At 47.0% G+C, this 16906-nt stretch overlaps 1 protein-coding gene across 2 annotated transcripts in view; it reads left to right on the forward strand.

The window, feature by feature from the left end:
• The window catches only part of RASGRF2 (Ras protein specific guanine nucleotide releasing factor 2), a 197798-nt gene that overhangs the window by 84261 nt on the left and 96631 nt on the right, over positions 1-16906 (forward strand). Inside the window, exons 10-12 of one of the 2 annotated variants that reach the window (XM_039545903.1) lie at positions 241-401; positions 15450-15516; positions 16332-16477. In XM_039545903.1, coding sequence (XP_039401837.1) covers positions 241-401; positions 15450-15516; positions 16332-16477 — 374 coding nt within the window. The remainder of the gene's footprint in view (positions 1-240; positions 402-15449; positions 15517-16331; positions 16478-16906) is intronic. The other variant, XM_039545904.1, reaches the window with a different exon arrangement.

Here is a 16906-nt window from a genome sequence, read left to right on the forward strand (position 1 = left end):
ACAACTTTCTCCTGAATTTGATCTAGAGAGTGAAAACCAATCTAGGGGGTAAAAAATAAATAAATTACTAGTCTCTGTTCTAAGAGCAAGGTATCTCTGCACTCCCATGGGAGTTAATGAGTTGCATGAATGCTTTTTATATATAGTACAGAATAGACTGCCTGTTACATTAACACTGGGCACATCACTTATTAAATAGTTTTATAATTACAGCATATTCTTCACTTTTGTAATCTCCAGGTTCTCTTATTCAAGTCCCTTCAGTTGAGAGGGGGAAACTTAGTAAAGTTCGCCTGGGATCATTGTCTTTGAAAAAAGAAGGAGAAAGACAATGCTTCTTATTTACAAAACACTTTTTAATTTGTACAAGAAGTTCAGGAGGAAAACTGCATCTGCTTAAGGTACAGAATTTACATAACTACCTCATTTACAAGCGAGATGGTTAAAATATAGAAAATTGAGGGCAATAAATATTTTAACTTAGCACTGTCTGTGAAATTTCAGTATCTCATGGTATTATGGTTTTAATGTGAGGATTTTCATATGCTGCAGTAAACAAAACTGAGATAATGCACAGTAATTGACTAAAATATTCTCTCATTGTTATGTAGGTAGAAAATAATAGTGATTCAGTTTGAAGTGTATGTTAGTCTCTCTAAAAGATATTCAATTAAAATTATGAGCTGACCAGTGAAATATAGCAAGGTGACATTTATTGCAGGAAAGGTTTAGACAATTGAATATGCATAGAATATTAATAAACTCAATCCTCTTCACCCTAGAATGAAAAGATGCTAATTATCTGCATGTCCTTCTCTTTGCCGCTGTATTCACGTTACACAGCGCAGTATGCATAAGGGTATATATAAAGTATAGGAATATAAATTTATATGCTCCCTGCCCTTAGCCTCACCTGTGCAAAACTTTTGAGAACAGTGGCCATGATTATTAGCTTCTAGCTCAAGAGACTCTCTTATCTGAAACTGTGACTTTGAAAACAAGCATTCCAGGCATGTGGCTCAGGTGCATCATGAAAGTGTGCTAAAGCTGCTAATAATCTGGTGCACCTCAGGTTTCCAGGCACATACCTTAACTTTCCACCAACTGATCCCTGCAGAATGCTTCCCAAGGAAATGTAGACCTCCTCCTCCCACACACTGATATTCTTTCCAGGTAGGCTAGTGTGACATGGGAGAAAAATTTCATTCCATCCCAAATAAAATCAGGTCATGAGATTCACCCTGAATGTGTGAGTGAGGGTCACTGACTTCCTAGGGCCTGAAACATTAAAAATTAATAAATAAAAACATAAAGAATGGCCATGCTGGGGCAGACCAATGCTCCTTCTACCCAGCATTCTGTTTTCTGACAGTGGCCAATACCAGAGGTTTCAAGTGGAATGAACAGAACAAGGCAATCATCAAGTAATCCAACTCCTATTGTCCAGTCCCAGCATCTGGCAGTCCGAGGGTTAGGGACACTCAGATCATGGGGTTGGATACTCAGATCACGGGGTTGCATACCTGACCATCTTGGCTGATAGCCACTGATGGACCTATCCTTCATGAACTTATCTAATTCTTTTTTGAACCAGTTATAACTTTTGGCCTTCACAACATCCCCTGGCAACTGTGGGGTTGACTGCGTTTTGTGAAGAAATACTTCCTTTTGTTTGTTTTAAACCTGCTGCCTATTAATTTCATTGGGTGACCCTTGGCTCTTGAGTTATGTGAAGGATAGTCCCTGTTCACTTACTCCATCCCATTCATGATTTTATACACCTCTATCATCTCTCTGCTTAGTCGTCTCTTTTCCTTGCCGAATAGTTTGTCTTTTTAATCTCTCCTCATCTGGAAGCTGTTCGATACCCTTCATAATTTTTGTTGCCCTTCTCTGTAACTTTAAATAGTGGTATTATGATATTTTCTGTCTTATTATCTATCCCTTGCCTAGTGCTTTCTAACGTTCTGTTCGCTTTTTTGACTGCCATTGCACACTGAGTGGATATTTTCAGAGAACTATCCACAATGATTTCAGTTTGTCTTTCTTGAGTTGTAACAGCTAATTGAGACCCCATCATTTTGTATATATAGTTAGGATTATGTTTTCCAATATGCTTTACTTTGCATTTATCAACATTGAATTGCATCTGCCATTTTTTTGCCCAGTCACCCAGTTTTGTGAGATCCCTTTGTAACTCTTTGCAGTCTGCTTTGGACTTAACTATCTGAGTAATTTGATATCATCTGCAAACTTTGCCACTTCACTGTACACCCCTTTTTCCAGATTATTTGTGAATATGTTGAACAGTACTGGTCCCAGTACAGATCCCTGGGGAACACTGCTATTTACTTCTCTCCATTGTGAAAACTGACCTTTTATTCTTACCCTTTGTTTCCTATCTTTTAACCAGTTACTGATCCATGAGAGGACCTACCGTCTTATCACATGACTATTAGTTTCCTTAAGAGCTTTTGGTGTGGGACCTTGTCAAAGGTTTTCCAAAAGTACACTGTATCCACTGGATCACCCTTGTCCACATGTTTGTTGACCCCCTCAAAGAATTCTAATAGATTGGTGAGGCATGATTTCCTTTAAGAAAGCCATGTTAACTCATCCTCAACTTATCTCTTATTTACCATAGTTTCAACCAGTCTGCCTGTTGCTGTACTTAAGCTTACTGGCCTGTAATTGCCAGGATTACCTCTGGAACCTTTGTAAAAAAATGGGCATTACATTAGCTATCTGCCAGTTATCTGGTACAGAAGCTGATTTAAGTGATAGGTTATATACCACAGTTAGTGGTTCTGCAATTTTATATTTGAGTTCCTTAAAAACCCTTGGTGAATACCATCTGGTACTGGTGACCTATTACTGTTTAATTTATCAGTTTGTTCCAAAACCTCCCCTACTGACACCTTAGTTTGGGACAGTTCCTCAGATTTGTATCCTAAAAGAATGGCTCAGGTGTAGAAATCTCCCTCTCCTCCTCTGCAATGAAGACTGGTGCAAAGAATTCATTTAGTTTCTTTGCAACAGCCTTGTCTTTCTTGAGTGCTCCTTTAGCACCTTGATCATCCAGTGGCCCCACTGATTGTTTGGCAGTTTCCCTGTTTTTGGTGTATGCAAAAAAATTTTGCAGTTACTTTTTGTGTCTTCTGCTAGATTGCTCCTCAAATTCTTTTTTGGCCTGCCTAATTATAATTCTACGCTTGACTTGCCAGAGTTTATGCTCCTTTTTATTTTCCTCACTAGGATTTGACTTCCAATTTTTAATGGATGTCTTTTTGTCTCTAACAGCCTCTTTCATTCAATTGTTTAGCCATGGTGGCAATTTTTTTGGTACTCTTACTGTGTTTTTTTTTAATTTGGGGCACACATTTATTTTGAGCCTCTATTATGGTGTTTTAAAAAAGTTTCCATGCTACTTGCAACCATTTCACTCTTGTGACTGATCCTTTTAATTTCTGTTTAACTAGCTTCCTCATTTTTGAGTAGTTCCCCTTTTGGAAATTAAATGCTGCTGTGGTGGGTTTCTTTGGTAGTCTCCCCTACAAGAATGTTAAATTTAATTGTATTATGGTCACTATTACTGAGTGGTTCAGTTATATTCACCTCTTGGACCACATCCTCTGCACCACTTAGGACTAAATCAAGAATTGCCTCTCTCCTTGTGGGTTCCAGAACTAACTGCTCCAAGAAGCAGTCATTAATGCTGTCTAAAATTTTATCGCTGCATCCTGTCTTGAGGTGACATATACCCAGTCAGTATGAGGATAGCTGAAACCTCCCATTATTACTGGGTTTTCTGTTTTTGTAGCCTCTCTAATCTCTCTGAGCATTCCACAATCACCATTATCATCCTGGTTCAGTGGTTGGTAGTATCTTACTGCTGTACTCTGATTTTTCAAGCATGGAATTTTTATCCAGAGATTCTATGGTACAGTTTGATTCATTTAAGATTTTTACCATATTTGACTCTATGCTTTCTTTCACACACATATGCCATTCCCCCATGGGCATGACCTACTCTGTCATTCCTATATATTTTGCACTCTGATATTACTGCGTTTCTTTGATTATCATAATTCCACCAAGTTTCTAGGATGCCTATTATATCAACATCCTCATTTAATACCAGGCACTCAAGTGCACCCATCTTAGCAATTAGACTTCTAGCATTTGTATGCACACACTTATAAAATTTGTCAATATTTAGTTGTCTGCCTTCATGTGATGTAATAGAATGGGACTCTTTTTTGTTGACTGTTTCTCTTCAATTCCTACCTGTACTTTATCAACTTCTATCCTGTCCTCTTTACTAGGCTCTAGAATATCCCCTTTAATAAATCCTCCCCGGTGATGTCTCTGTCCAAACCATGTGTTCCTCTGCACCTGTCTGTTTCCCCCAGCCCTTAGTTTAAAAATGCCTATATGACCTAGGATATGTCTACACTACGGGATTATTCCGATTTTACATAAACCAGTTTTGTAAAACAGATTGTATAAAGTCGAGTGCATGCGGCCACACTAAGCACATTAATTCGGCGGTGTGCGTCCATGTACCGAGGCTAGCGTCGATTTCCGGAGCATTGCACTGTGGGTAACTATCCCATAGCTATCCCATAGTTCCCGCAGTCTCCCCTTCCCATTGGAATTCTGGGTTGAAATCCCAATGCAAAAACAGTGTCGCAGGTGATTCTGGGTAAATGTCGTCACTCAATTCTTCCTCCGGGAAAGCAACGGCAGACAATCATTTCGCGCCCTCTTTCCCTGGATTGCCCTGGCAGACGCCATAGCATGGCAATCATGGAGCCCGTTTTGCCTTTTGTCACTGTCACTGTATGTGTACTGGATGCTGCTGACAGACGCAGTACTGCACTGCTACACAGCAGCATTCATTTGCCTTTGCAAGATAGCAGAGACGGTTACCAGTCATATTGCACCGTCTGCCATTGTAAATTGGCGATGAGATGACGGTTATCAGTCATTCTGTACCGTCTGCTGCTATCATGGGTGCTCCTGGCTGGCCTCGCTGAGGTCGGCTGGGGGCGCATAGGCAAAAATGGGAATGACTCCCCGGGTCATTCCCTTCCTATGTTTTGTCTAAAAATAGAGTCAGTCCAGCCTAGAATATGGGGCAAGTCTACTAGAGAACCAGAGAGCACAGCCGCTCTGTGTCAGAGCCCCAGAGATCCCACAGAAATGATGAGCTGCATGCCATTCTAGGGGGTGCCCCTGCAACAACCGCACCCGTTGCTTCCCTCCTCCCCCAACCCTCCTGGGCTACCGTGGCAGTGTCCCCCCATTTGTGTGATGAAGCAATAAAGAATGCAGGAATAAGAAACACAGACTTTTTAGTGAGATAAAATGAGGGGGAGGAAGCCTCCAGCTGCTATGATAGTCCAGGCAGGACATTAAAGGGGGGGGGGAGGAGCCCAGCCCCCGCTGCTATGATAGTCCAGGCAGTACAGAATCTTTTCTTTACACATTAAAGGGTGGGGGCTGATGGAGCTCAGCCCCCAGTTGCTATGATGAGGATGGTTACCAGCCGTTCTGTACCATCTGCTGGGAATGACTAGGAGTCATTCCTATTTTTACCCAGGCGCCCCCGGCCGACCTCACCAAGGCCAGCCAGGAGCACTCACAGGATGATGACGAGGACGGCTATCAGTCCTTTTGCACTGTACCGTCTGCCACCGGGGAGGGGAGGGAAGAGGATACTGCGGTTTAGCACTGCAGCACCCCTTCTACCAGCAGCATGCAGTAGACATAGGGTGACATTGAAAAAAGGTGAGAAACGATTTTTTTCCCTTTTCTTTCGGGGGGGGAGGGGAAGTGTGTAAATTGACGACATATACACTGAAACACCCGGGAAAATGTTTTTGACCCTTCAGGCATTTGGAGCCCAGCCAAGAATGCAAATGCTTTTCGGAGACTGCGGGGATTGTGGGATAGCTGGAGTCTTCAGTACCCCCTCCCTCCCTCCCTCCATGAGTGTCCATTTGATTCTTTGGCTTTCCGTTACGCTTCTCATGCAGCACTGTGCTGTGGCCTCTGTCTATCATAGCCTGGAGATTTTTTCAAATGCTTTGTCATTTCGTCTTCTGTAACAGAGCTCTGATAGAACAGATTTGTCTCCCCGTACAGCGCTCAAATCCAGTATCTCCCGTACGGTCCATGCTGGAGCTCTTTTTGGATTTGGGACTGCATCGCCACCTGTGCTGATCAGAGCTCCACGCTCGGCAAACAGGAAATGAAATTCAAAAGTTCGCGGGGCTTTTCCTGTCTACCTGGCCAGTGCATCCGAGTTCAGATTGCTTTCCAGAGCAGTCACAGTGGTGCACTGTGGGATACCGCCCGGAGGCCAATACCGTCAATTTGCGGCCACACTAACCCTAATCCGACATGGCAATACCGATTTCAGTGCTACTCCTCTAGTCGGGGAGGAGTACAGAAACCGGTTTAAAGAGCCCTTTATATCGATATAAAGGGCCTCATTGTGTGGACGGGTGCAGGGTTAAATCGGTTTAACACTGCTAAATTCGGTTTAAATGCGTAGTGTAGACCAGGCCCTAGTTTACATGCCAGCAACTTGGTTCCATTTTGGTTTAGGTGGAGCCTATTCTTCCTGCATAGGCTCTTCCTTTTCCAAAACCTTCTCCACTTCCTAATAATCCCTTCTCTGAACACCACCATCTCAGCCATGCATAGGCGCTGACTCTTTGGGTGCTTCGAGGCTGGAGCACCCATGGGGAAAAATTGGTGGGTGCTCTTCACCCACCGGCAGCTCTCCACCCCAGCTCACCTCCGCCTCCGCTCCGCCTCCTCCCCTGAGCGTGCCACCACATCCTGCTTCTCCCCACTCCCTCCCAGCTCTTGCACTGTGAAACAGCTGTTTTGTGCAGCAAGGGCTGGGAGGGAGGGGGAGCAGGAGGAGGAACAGGAACGTGGTGCGCTCGGGGAAGAGGCGGGGCTGGGGTGAGGATTTGGGGAGGAGTCCAATAGGGGCAGGGAGGGGGTGGAGTCGGGACTGGGTTTGAGGTAGGGCCGGGCACCCACCAGCGCCAAAGAAAGTTGGTGCCTGTGCAGCCATTCATGGAGATCCTGCAGTTCTGCCTATCTAATTGGCCCTGCACATGGAACTGGAAGCATTTCAGAGAATGCTACCATGGAGGTCCTGGACTTTAATCTGTTACCTAGCAGCCTAAATTTTGGCGCCGGGACCTCCCTCTCTTACCTTTACCTATGTCAATGGTACCTACATATACCACAACCACTGGCTCCTCCCCAGCACTGCACATAAGTCTGTCTAAATGTCTTAAGAGATCTGCAACCTTTGTACCTAGCAAGCAATTTACCATGCGGTTTTCCCAGTCATCACAAACCCAGCTATCTATATTTCTAATGACTGAATCCCCCATTACTATTACCTGTCTCTTCCTAGTAACTAAGATTCCCTCCCCTGGAGAGGTATACTCAGAGTGAGAGGATACCATGACATCATCTGGAAGGAAAGTCCCAACTATGGGATTGTTTCCCACCAGTCCAGTCTGATGTACTCCTTCCCCAAGACTTTCATCCTCTTTAACACCATAGAGGCTGCCAGACTGCTCTATTGTGTCTGGATGTCCCATCCATGTTCTTCTTTGTCTCCCTTAGCTCCTCCATTTAAGCCACTCTAGTCTCAAGAGCCTGTAAATAAATAGCACCTGTCTCTTTTTTAAAGGGTCACTGTGAATTTGATTTTTTTTAACTTGATTTTCTGCCCTTCAAAAAAAGTGTAGTTGTTTTCCTGGTCCCCTGCTATGTTTCAGTAAGGCCCTTTTATGCAGGCCCAAGAGCAGTAACACCAAACTTACTGGATCTGCACCCTCCTCTCTCACTGTGGTATATACATTCCTCTTGATTCTATATGCTTCAGCTTTACTGTGTCTGTTCCTGATGAACAGTGATAGAGCCTGGGGAAGAGTGTGTATGTGGTTTCCCCCCACCCCAGATCAGTGCGTGAAAGGGACCATAAAAAACAAACAACACTGGAACAAATCTTAGTCTGATGCAGAGTATAAGCAAATGGAAAACAGATAAATATTTTTCCTCTAATCTTTTTCAGTTACTGTCAATTTAGAGCTACCTGCAGCAGCAGCAGCAGGTACAAAAATTTCAGATGGAAATGTGATTTTCCATATCAACAATGTCTCTTTTAAACAGGGTGAAAAGATCATTCTTCATCCAGTCCCTAGAGAGGGAGCAAGAATGGGCTCTGCTTTTTCCAGCAGACTCTTAAACCTTTATTGGCAAAATAAGAGGAATTTCTTCGTCAGGTGCTTGCTCATGTAGATTCCATTCTAGGTGTGTGCATGCCCACGTGCACAGTTGCCGGAGACTTTTGCCTTAGCGGTATCCATAGGGCCAGCTGTGGCGCCCCCTTGAGTGCCACGCTCATGCATCAGTATATCAGGGGCCGCTGGCCCTATGCCCTCTCAGTTCTTTCTTACTGCCTGTGGTGGTAGATTGCAGCACCTCTTTCCCTTTGCAAGTGGTCGGTGTTTCTTCCCCCCCCCCCCCACTCCTTGAACCTTGTGTTCCAGCTGTAAATAGTTTGTTTATAGTAGATTAGTTAGTAAGTAGCTGTTAAGTACTGTAGTTAGTCAGTTAGGGTCCTGGCAGGGACTTTGCCCCAGGCATGCCCCAGTCTCTGGGTTTTCAGCCCTTCTTTGACTGCAACAGGCCTATGCCAGTTAATGACCCACATGGTTGCTGTCGGAAGTGCTTGGGGGAAACCCACATTAAAGAGAAGTGGCACATCTGTAAGAACTTTCATCCCAGGACATAGAAAGAATGTGATATTCGCTTAAGGGCCCTCCTTATGGACATGGGCGGCAGGTTATATATTTGTGTGGGGCCCGGGCCCCAGCAATATTCAGGGCTGGGCGCCCTGCTCCAGCAATAGTTGGAGCTGGGTCTCTTCCCGCCCCTCCCGGTCCTGCCTGGATCGGCCCCAGCCACCGCAGGTCTCCCCCCACCGCCGCGACCCTGCCTGGAGCAGGTCCCAGCCCCCGCCTGCCACCCCCCCTCCGCCTGTTCCCCCCCCTCCGCCGCGTTGTGTTGCGTCCCTGCCTGACAGAACACAGCGCGCCTCTCCCCTGCCTGCTGCCCGGAGGGCTCCCAGCAGATTTGCTGTCTGCTGCCGCAGGGTCCTAGTGCCTGCCCTCCGCCAGTACTGGCAAGGCAGGCTGCCCTTACCCTAAGCCTCTACAACCCCAAACCCTCAGCCCCAGCCAGAGCCCTCATTCCCCCCGCACCCTAATCCTCAGCCCCAGCCCTGAGCTCCCCCACATCATGAACCCCTCATCCCCCTGCACCCTAATCCTCAGCCCCAGCCAGAGCCCTCATCCCCCCACACCCTAATCCTCTGCCCCAGCCCTGAGCGCTCCCACATCATGAACCCCTCATCCACAGCCCTCACCCACAGCCCAACCCTCTTCCCTAGCCCTGAGCCCCCTCCTGCATCATGTACCCCTCATCCTCAGCCCCACAGTCCTCACCCTGCACTCCCTCCTATCCCCAAACTCCCTCCCCCTTCCCACACACCCCTTCCCAACCCCAAACTCCATCCCAAAGCCTGCACCCTTCACCTCCTCCTGCACACCCACCCCCTGCCCCAGCCCAGAGCCTGCACCCAGCACCCTTCCTGCACCCTAGTCCCCAGCCCAGGATCTGCACCCCAGACCTCCCCCGCCGAGCCCCCTCCCAGAGCCTTAGGCAGGTGGGGGTGGAGTTGGGGGGGCGGAGTTGGGGGTGGGTTCTGGGCCCCACCAAAATTTTTACAGACTTGCCACCCATGCTTATGGAGGCCGCTCTTCGCCCAGCCTGGGAGCTGGCCTGGCTGGATGCTACACCCAGCACTTTGGCCTTGGTGCCTAGCACACCCCTGGCATCTGGCTCTTCCTGGCACCAATCCCCTTTGCCGGTGCCCAAGATGAAGACTAAGAAGAGGGACCCAGCACCAAGCAAGTCAGATCAAGGGCATTGGGCAAAGGACCATGCTTGGCCGCCTGCTCATGCCAGAGCCACAAGGGGACACACCCCCGAGGGGACCTACTATCCCCCTAAGAGGTCTGCCACTGACTCCAGGGAGTGGTAGGGGACCAAGGCTGATGGTGCAGTCAACTCCCTCTCAGCTCCCAGTGCCCAGATAGCAATATACTCTTCTGCCGCAGCCGGTATTGCGTGCAGCGATGGACCCGGCGAAGTGTCCCTACAAGAGAAAGCCAGCCGTGAAGGCTTCCCAGAAGGTGAGTGAGTGTCACTGGTCTCCGCAGTCAAGGCAGAACCCTTTGTTGCCATGTCCTTGGTCTCTGCATCACCCCAGGTCACTAGTTCACTGCTACAGGTTGCCGGCACTGCACTCCTGGTCTCTGCCTTTGTGCCTGACCTCACCCTTCACGCCAGGTCTCACCCAGGGAGAGGTGCCGGTTGGCACCGGTTGTGTTTGCACTGACAGTCACCATCCCCAACACCACAGGGACACTCCCTAACCCAGCACCGCTCCCCCTACTCCTGGCACCAGTCTGACCATTTGCGGCACTGGTCAACCACAGCAATGGTTAGCTGCCAGACCCAGGTGTTGATGGCCCTGCCCTGGTCACCGGAGGAGAATTTCTCCAACACGGAGAGGGAGTTCCGCCCCTTGCCGAGACAGCACCGTCACAACTGGGCTCTGGAGGGTGCATCTGCTGTAGTGATGCTGACCTGGCAGCAGGGCCAGTGGCCAACGCAATGGCTGTACTGGAATGCCTGGGGCATGCTGGTAATGCTGATGCCCCGTCTCACCAGTCCTTGGTTTCCACGTCTGACAAACCCCAATCAGCACCGGCGGCCAGGGGCAGCTCTAGAGCCCAGCGCGCCAAGCAGGCGCGTGGGGCGGCCCTTTCCCGGGGGGCGGGATTTGGCTCCGGTTGAGCTCCCGCAGGCATGCCGGCGGCAGGTCCACCGGAGCCCGGGACGAGCGGACCTGCCGCAGGCATGACTGCGGCGGGTCCCCTATTCCCGCGGCTCCGGTTGAGCTCCCGCAGTCGTGCCTGCGGCAGGTCCGCTCGTCCCGTGCTCCGGTGGATCTGCCGCAGGCATGCCGGCAGGAGCTCAACCGGAGCCGCGGGAAGAGGGGACCCGCCGGGGGACCGGGGAAGGGCGGCGCAGCGCACCGCGCTGCTTGGGGCAGCCTGATTTCTAGAGCCGCCCCTGCCGGCGGCACTGGGCTCAGTGCAGGAAGTGGGCGCTGTGGTGGATGAAAAGGTGCCCACCCTGCAGGGGATGATGATCGGGCTGTTCTCTGATCAGATGGACACGAGGCTGCGTGGTCTGAAGGACATTTGGGCCACCCTCCGGTCCCTGGGAATGTATACGCTTCCGTCTGCGAGGAAGCCATTCAGGCCGCCCCCACCGCCAAGGCCTGGGCAGCCTCGGCAGGGATCTATGAGGAGAAAGACCACTGTGTTCAGTTGCCGCCGCCCTTCCTCCTCCTACTCACCTGTGCAACCTGGTTCGGCGAAACACCATAGGGGCCAGAAGTGGGCGTTTTGCGGTGTGCTCGAGAGCGATGCCCCAGTCACCTCCCTGGATCTGCCCCATCATTCCCTCAACCATCTCCATCGCTACCGTTCAGCCTGGTCAAGAGTCACCTTGGACCTTTGTGTGCTAGAAATTGTGTCGCTGGGCTACACCCTTCAGTTTTCACCAAGCCTCATCCTACTCCCTCTCTACCTCGTCCCTCTTCGGGGACCCTTCTCACGAGCAACTCCTCATTCAGGAGGTAAACAACCTCCTACAACTGGGGGCGGTGGAGGAGGTGCCTCAGGAAATGAGGGGAAAAGGTTTCTACTCCTGCTATTTCCTGATCCTGAAGGTAAAAGGGGACCTACATACCATTCTGGACCTGCAACAACTCAAAAAGTTTCGCATGGTATACCTGGCCTCCATCATTCCCTCCTTGGATCTGGAAGACTTGTATGCTGTTCTCGACTTGAAAGACGCTTATTTCCATATCTCTATCTTCCAAGGACACAGATAGTTCCTCCATTTTATGGTGGGCCAGTGCCATTTCCAGTTCATGGCACTCCGCTTTGGCCTCTCCTCGGCCCTGCAGGTCTTTACAAAGTGCATGGCCCCAGCAGCAGCTTATCTGAGGTGTTGGGGGATCCATGTCAATCCTTATCTCGATGATTAGCTCATGAAGGGCAGATTGCAGGATCAGGTACAGAGCAGCCTCGATCTGGTGCGGGCCACATGCCGTGACCTGGGCCTGTTAGTGAACTAAAAGAAATTGACCCTCGTACCAATGCAACGGATAGAGTTTATTGGGGTGGTTCACAATTCCATGTGGGCCAGGGCATTCCTTCTGGAGACCCGTTTCTGAGCCATGTTGGACATAATCTCTTATGTGTGGGGCCACCTGCTCATCACCACCCGCACTTGCTAAGGCTGCTAGGCCACATGGCTGCTTGTACTTACATGGTCCTTCATGCCTGGCTCCACCTCCGGCTGCTGGTTGCCGTTGGTCTACATCCCCACTGGACCAGGTAGTCAAGGTGCTGGACCGCATCCGGGTGTCACTGGAATGGTGGCTGGACCCTGCATCAGTGTTGCAGGGAGTCCCTTTTGTGGCCCTGTTCCCATCGCTGATTCTGGTGTACGATGCCTCGGACCCTGTCTGGGGAGCCCACCTGTGTGAACTCAGTACACAGGGCTGCTGGTCGGGGGTTGACTGCTCCCTCCACATAAATGTTAGAGAGCTCAGGGCAGTTCGTCTAGCCTGGCCTGCCAGACTTTTTGGTCCCAGTTACAAGGCAAAGGGTTCAAGTCCTGATGGACACCACCACCATGTTGCTTTATATCAACAAGCAGGGTGGAGCCAGGTCATCAGCCCTCTGCCACGAAGCCCTCAGATTATGGGACTTTTGTGTGCAGCATGCCATTCATCTCATGGAAGCACACCTCCCCCGAACTATGAATGTATTTGCATATCACCTCAGCAGATATGCAAGACAATGTATTTGCATATCACCTCAGCAGATAGGCAAGACAAGAACCTTCTTGTCTTGCCACGAGTTGTCTCTTCACCCCAATGTGGTCAACCAGATCTTCTGAAAGTGGGGGGTCTCCCTAGGTGGACTTGTTCGTGACTCGCCAGACCAGGAAGTGCCAACGGTTCTGCTCATTTCGGGGGGTTGATAGGGCTCCCTGTTGGACGCCTTTCTGCTTTCTTGGTTGGGGGCTCTGATGGATCTCAAACTCCAAGATTTGTCCTTTTCATCAATTAAGGTCCATTTGGCCGCTATATCAGCCTTTCACCTTCTGTTCCAGGGCAGATTGGTCTTTGCTCATAGCATGACAGTCCGGTTCTTAAAAGGTTTGGAGCGGCTCTACCCTCAAGTCTGGGACTTGATAGGATGAAAGGTCGTCCAGTGTCCACCTAGAGAATTTCTTCTTGGATCATAGTCTGCATCCAGTTCTGTTATGATCAGGCAAAGGTGCCTCCACCGATGATTGTAACTGCCCACTCAACTAGAGCACAAGCCTCGTTGGCAGCCTTCCTGGCCCATGTGCCAATTTCTGATATTTGCAGGGCCGCCACCTGCTCATCTGTACATATGTTCATATCTCATTATGCACTTACCCAGCTTCAGTAGAGCGGTGTAACAAGCTGCATGTCTGTGAACTCTGAGCCCACTTCCAGGGATGCTGCTTGTGAGTCACCTAGAATGGAATCGACAAGAGCAAGCACTCAAAGAAGAAAAAACAGTTACCTACCTTTTGTAACTGTTATTCTTCAAGATGTGTTGCTCATACCCATTCCATTACCCACCCTCCTACCCCTCTGTTGGAGTTGCTGGCAAGAAAGAACTGAGTAGGGCCAGCGGTGCCTGATATACTGACGCATGAACGGGGCACTCAAGGGGGCGCCACAGCCGGCCCTACAAATACCGCAAAGGCAAAAGTCTCCGACAACTGTGCACATGGGCACGCACACACCTAGAATGGAATGGACATTAGCAACATATCTCGAAGAACAATAGTTATGAAAGGTAGGTAACTGTTTTTATTTAAATCCACATGTTTGTGGACTTGTTGCCACCCTCTTGGGGTCACCAGAAAGCCAACTAATTGGCCAAGATGTCAAACCCCTTAGCCCCTAATAGAGAAACAAAGGAGGGATATGGGAGGATGAAATGTCAGATACCAAGAAGCCCCAGTTAACTTCATGGCATCATTCCCCTGGTCACAGCATGCAGAGTATCATTGCAGACAGGGATTCTCATTTCCTTCTGGTAGGTATAATAGAACTGCTACGGTCTGTATAATGTTCAGTGTGTGTTTGGTATTCTTATAAACTGTTTACATATTTGAATCCAAAGGGCTGAATTCTGAAGTCCTTTTTCAGCCAAAACTCTCAGTGAACACAAGTTCCTAAATGGAACTCTCTAGTTTGAATTTGTTGGGGTTAGAGACAGTGTCAAATACTTATGTAAACTGGTGCCGAACTTTCCTCTCCTTTGTTTAGTAGAGGTGTCAACCAATCCACTTCAGTAGAATTCCCAAGGAGTAATTTACAGAACTGGATTAAAACTAATTTAAAGAAAAATCAATTCTGCTTTCCTGCAGCAGCATACTCTACTGTATTGAACTTCTTAAGAAATCTATAATTAAATTGCAAGGGTCACAATCAAGCTTTTATGGAGTGGGTTGGGTTTAGTCAGAGGTAAAGCATCATACTTAAATAAGTATGTTCAAATTGGGGAGGGGGGCAGTTTGCACTGATTTACACACAGTGGGGAATCCTTTTGGTGCAGGTACTATGGGGTATAAACAGGAGCAAACTTTACCTCTGAATGTTTATTCAAACTAATCAGAAAGACATTGGTTAGAATGTTGCAAGAACAAGATTTCTAGTATTTTGTGGTTTCAGATGGGTCAGAAATAATGAAATCTATCTCTTCTGTAGGTACTTTCACTTTCCATCACAGCAGAAACCACTAAGGGAGGAGTCACACGAACAGTACAGTACTGTAGAATGTAAACTAACCTTAGTGGAACCTCATAAAAGGTCCTGATTCAGACTTTTGGGTGAGGGTTGAGGTGTTTTGATTATATCACCCAATTGATCTAACTGTGCTGGGATAAATTAGAGAAAGGGAAAGGCACAGAAATTTCTGTACAAGTGAATATATTATTGATTTATTGTAATGTGGAAAATCCCACTATACATTATATTTTCTTTTCCCCTCCTGTTTCTGATAATGTTCTCTTTTCTTGAAAAAATTGTGCATCCTAAACTCTCAAATTAAAGGGTCTTTCTAAAATTAAATTCTAAGGAATCTTAAAAATAACTTTAATGAGAAGGGTAACTCCTCCCCCAGATTACTAAAAATTTGTCTTTGTTTCTATAGACAGGGGGTGTTCTCTCTTTAATAGAGTGCACGCTGATTGAGGAGCCAGATGTGAGTGATGATGATTGTAAGTTGCTTTAAACTGTTTATATAATTATAGCTCCAAAGCGGCTTTATAAAAAAAATGTTACCCTTTGTTTATTTGTCAGCACAGCAAATAATATGTTTTACCTTTTCGTTAAGTCTGAGAAGTAGTGTTAAAACTGCATGTAAAAACTCTTGTTAAAAATGTGTATTTTGTTCTTGCGGATGATAAAATTTCAAGTAAATAGCTGAACCAGTGTAACAAATTCTTTTCTGATTTTTGTGTGGAATTTCACACTTGAGGATCTTAACTGAACAAAATCCTGGCTTGAAAGAAGACAGGGATAATTAGGTTTATCAAAGATGGGGAGGTGAAAGAGTTGGCTGAGCTTGTGGAAAATTTTGTTCTGGACCCTGTAAATTGTAACTGCCATCTTGTTCAAATTAAGTAACAAAGTATATTACCTTGCTTTTTTAAACTGACTATTCATTTTGGTTCCAATCCCACAGATTTAGGAACAGGGCGAACTTTGAGCATAAGAATAGTTCCATTAAGTTCAGTGATACTTCTCATGTGCTGAAAGTATAAAAAGCATGGAGAAATATTTGGAGGATTAGGGCCTTATTTAGTCATTTGGAAAGTGTAGTAATTCACAGCAACACCCATTCATTAGTACTCATGTATTTATGTTTCCCAAACTTTGCTTATCTTGATGTACGTGAAAATGTGGTCACTGCTTTGGAGGGTAGTGGTTGTTGTTTGGCAGAGGGAGGTTTGAAATACTTTTTAGTGTCAATGTAAACAGTACTTTCTTTGACATATAGCTTTTAAATCACAACTGCTTGTTTTTTCCCTGGATTGTGAAGCAAAAGGTTCTGGGCAAGTGTTTGGTCACCTTGATTTCAAGATTGTGGTTGAACCTACTGATGCTCCTCCTTATACTGTGGTACTGTTAGCTCCTTCGCGACAGGAAAAAGCTGCGTGGACAAGTGATATAAGTCAGGTAACTTACGTTTTTCCGTATTTATTTATTTTTGTTTGTTTCTTACCCGTAATATCAGTTGCTGTGTGTTTCAAACTAATCTCAAGGAGCTTTTCCTTTTTTTCCAGGGTTTACTTGTTAGGATGAATACATAAGAAAACAAGTCTTTGCCTATTTTTACAGAGATTTTATACTTTGCTTTGTAAGGATTCATTAGTGTAAGGCAGAAAGGTGTTTTGCAAGAGATGTGGTTAGGAATGTGAAGTAGGCAGATGAATAACCCATGTAACATAACTGGCATTCATTTTTACCAGCTGTTAATAAGTACCTGAGTGGTCTTCTCTCTTGATTTAAAAAGAAGAGTCAGACCTTTTAATTTGAGGTTCTGCTATCTGCAATCTAAATGAAAAATCATTTATTTGTGACTCTTGAATCAGGAGGAAAATGTCT

This window comes from Mauremys reevesii, linkage group 6 (genome assembly GCF_016161935.1).
Source record: "Mauremys reevesii isolate NIE-2019 linkage group 6, ASM1616193v1, whole genome shotgun sequence".
In the NCBI taxonomy this organism is placed as follows: Eukaryota; Metazoa; Chordata; order Testudines; family Geoemydidae; genus Mauremys; species Mauremys reevesii.